Source organism: Limulus polyphemus, unplaced genomic scaffold (genome assembly GCF_000517525.1).
Source record: "Limulus polyphemus unplaced genomic scaffold, Limulus_polyphemus-2.1.2 Scaffold3330, whole genome shotgun sequence".
Lineage (NCBI taxonomy): Eukaryota > Metazoa > Arthropoda > Merostomata > Xiphosura > Limulidae > Limulus > Limulus polyphemus.
In genome coordinates, this window is record NW_013668940.1 from 88,197 (window position 1) to 92,012 (window position 3,816).

The following is a 3,816-nucleotide window of genomic DNA, read 5'->3' on the forward strand; positions in this document are numbered from 1 at the left end:
AATTAAAGTAACATACTATAGTAGTAGTTAGTTTTCGTTAGTGTCGAGTACGTACGAACTAGGTCGTGTCGTCGTCACTCTCGTCCACCACTGTGTGTGTGTGTGTGTGTGTGTGTGTGTATATATATATATATATATATATATATATTATGTAGCACATAATACTGAACCAAAGTAGAAGTATTGAAAAACCTACATTATCTCAAATCTGAAGTAAGAAGGGTTTCTGTGCAATCTGGTATACCTGAGACTTTATTTATATTCAGTGAAGTGAATAATGTAGGTTGATGTTTCCCATACTGTGTTCCTATGTGCCCTAATTAGTAAAGATGGGAGGAGCTGACTTTCAAGGAATAGTAAGGGGCTAAAGTTATATGCCAGTGATTCCACATTATTACTTATTACATACTTTCTAAAGACTACCCAGTGGTATCTTATATATGTTAACAAGTTTTCATTAGGAATATTAAATATATTGGTGGTAAATCCAACAGATTAACTCAAATATTCACAGTACATTTCATCAAAACTCTGTTGATCACAACCTAACACAATATCACCATACAGTAAACTAACTGTATTCATGAGATAAGCAATAAGAATAGATATTACAGTGAAAACACTCTGAGCTACTTCAGATACTGCAGTTAAAGATAATATTGTATAATGTCTGAAGACTATAAAATTAACTTATTAACTCCTGTGTTTTGTGAAAAGAACTTGGGAATTAAATGTGTTCACATAAAATCTACTTATGTAACTAAAACATAGTTTGCGTTTTACATAAACAGAAATGAATTTAAGAGGTATGTTGTGAAAATTATTGAAGCCGGGAATGGTTCTAAAATGTTTGATATACATAACAGGTGAAACATTCTCCTATTATTGACATTTTGTTGTATCAGATATTATCAAATAACTTTCTGTAAGACTACTGTAACTAAATGAATAGTAGTGAAGCTGCTAACAAATAAAACAACTTTGATTGGATAATATTGACCACTGTTGTTTTGAAGAAGCTGTTGTCTTTCCTTGGTGCAGGCATAGTTACTAAATTGAATATCTATTCTCTAACTTGCTGAGAACAAATAACTTCAATATCTGACTAGTGTCGTAGTTGGAAATCTTGACCTAAGTCCACTAAGCCATATCAATTTTGGTGCTTAACAGCCAATAGAAGTAATTGATTTCCTTTGAACACAAGCTATAAAAGTTATATAGATGCACTAGCCCCATCTGGTGATCTTAATCATTAATTAACTGCCTGAAATCCTAACCTTAAAAGTATGTTAAATTAAGCTTGTGACAAAGTTGTAAGAATTTGTCTTTATTGTTTAAGTAGTATTAAAAGTGTGTTAAGTTTGTAACACCACGTTTCGAAAACTAGCTAATAAAATTGTCCTCAAATGATGTTTGAAAAATCAACTTTTAAAGTTTTCAAGTCTGTAGGCTTACCTTGGATTGTTATGTAAATAATTATGTAATATAAGACTTTTAGTATCCAGGATAAAGGTTTGTGTTTGTAAAAGTAAGGTATTAGAACATTTATGGTATGTACATCTTTTACAAGCCAGCAAAGAAGGATTACAGTTTACTTGTCGCATGACATTAGTATTAGGCCTATTTCATTCTTAAATACTACATTCTTAATTTAGTCTCTTAAGGATTTTCAAGAACTAGAAAAGTTTGTAATAATTGTATTTCAACCACACTATATTTGTCATATCCATCGCCATTGCATTTGTTTATCCCAGCTTGCCTGAAGAGCTCTGGATTAAGTGAAACACGTCTTTGGCAATGGATATGACAAATGTAGTGTGATTGGAATACTAATTATTATACATTCTACTAATTCTTGAAAATCCCTTAGGGACTAGATTAATAATTAGTGTTTAAAAATGAAATAGGCCTAATACAAATGTCTTAAAACAAGTAAAATTTAAATTTCTTCTGTCTTATTTAGAATGTCACAGGTTTTACAAAATTTAGGAAATCTAACAAAGTATTTTATTTTGAAGAGAGTATTTATCGAAGAGGAGCTCGAAGATGGCGAAAACTTTACAAAGTTAATGGACACATCTTTCAGGCAAAAAGATTCAACAGGGTGGGTAGTGTTTGATGTAAACTTGGTATTTTAGCGGTGTCTGTGTGTAGTGTTAAATCCACAAGATTACAGGTTTTTCACTGTAATAGTTTATTTAAAACATTTGTGTTTGTTACAACCCGGGGACTGCTGTCTCTGCCCTTGGGAGAGCCCAGTTTTTAAACAAGATTTTTAACACATATTTTCTTCACAGTTAATATGAAAGTTAAGTTTTCTTGAAAGCGTAAGGTGTTTACATAATAAACCATGTCAGTGTGCACTGAACTAAGAGGAGACCCTTCTCTAATGACACATTAGGAGGCTCTTCTCTAAGGACATGCTGTACTAGGAGGAGGCCCTTCTCTAAGGACATACTGTACTATTAGGAGGCTCTTCTCTAAGGACATACTGTACTAGTAGGAGGCTCTTCTCTAAGGACACATTGAACTAGGAAGATGCCCTTCTCTAAGGACATACTGTACTAGTAGGAGGCTCTTCTCTAAGGACACATTGAACTAGGAAGATGCTTCTCTAAGGACATACTGTACTAGTAGGAGCTCTTCTCTAAGGACATACTGTACTAGTAGGAGTCTCTTCTCTAAGGACATACTGTACTAGTAAAGGCCCTTCTCTAAGGACATGCTGTACTAGTAGGAGGCCCTTCTCTAAGGACATGCTGTACTAGTAGGAGACCCTTCTCTAAGGACATACTGTACTAGGAGGAGACCCTTCTCTAAGGGCACATTGTACTTGGAAGGGGGCCCTTTCTCTCGGGAAATGCTGAACTAGGAGGGGCTTTCTCTAAGGACTTTTAGAACTAGGAGTGTGTGTGTGTGGGTGGGGGTTCCTTTTCTATGGACATGTCTTGACCCCGAAACTGGCGATGGCAGTGACCACAATAATCAAGCTAAGTTATGTGCACACAAGATGATTACTTGCTTTATCAACTTGGTCATGGATAAAATACTATTAATATCAGCAAGGCATTTTCTCATGACATAAAATTGCAAATAATTAATATGTTTTATGCAGCACCACATTTTTTAACTTTTTTGAAATGTTGAGCTGTTATTTAATTTTCTGTGATAAGGGTTATGTTTTCTAATGAGTTATGATGATATTGATAAAACTGAAAACTGGTTTTTGCAAAGAATGCTAGTTTTATGATTTATTGTTTATAAGTTTATGATTTACTATATTGACTTATACTATTAGGAATTTTTTTTTAGCTTTCATTAGCCATCATCCAACTCTGTTTATAAAATTAATCAACTTGAGTATTTTTAGAAATATCTTAGTTCCTGCAAACTTAAAAGAATGCCTTAAAATATTCTAGTATTGTAAGCTTTTATTCTTCCATTTATAGAGGGCTTTCTGTGCCTTTTGTGCTGACCGTATTTGGGGTTTGGGACGTCAAGGCTTCAAGTGTATCAACTGCAAACTGATGGTCCACAAGAAATGTCATAAACTGTTTAAACTGACCTGTTCTGGGACAGTGGTGAGCTCTAAATTTTCTTGTTTATTTTGTCTAAATGCTTTTTTTTTAATGCACTTAAAACCACAAAAGAAAACAATCTTCTAACCCCAGGAAATGTCGATTTTAATATCTAAACTTCCTTTTTTTACACAAAAGAAAACAATCTTCTAACCTTAGGAAATGTCACTTTTAATATCTAAACTTCCTTTTTTTACACAAAAGAAAACAATCTTCTAACCTTAGGAAATGTCACTTT

The 3,816-nt window shown here is 33.5% G+C and overlaps 1 protein-coding gene across 4 annotated transcripts in view; it reads left to right on the plus strand.

Annotated features, from left to right (window-relative positions):
• Positions 1–3,816, plus strand: part of LOC106469160 (atypical protein kinase C-like) — a 78,233-nt gene that overhangs the window by 36,066 nt on the left and 38,351 nt on the right. For all 4 annotated transcript variants that reach the window (XM_013929625.2, XM_022397584.1, XM_022397585.1 and 1 more), the window contains 2 exons: positions 2,019–2,104; positions 3,450–3,581. In XM_013929625.2, the coding sequence (XP_013785079.1) occupies positions 2,019–2,104; positions 3,450–3,581 (218 nt within the window). The remainder of the gene's footprint in view (positions 1–2,018; positions 2,105–3,449; positions 3,582–3,816) is intronic.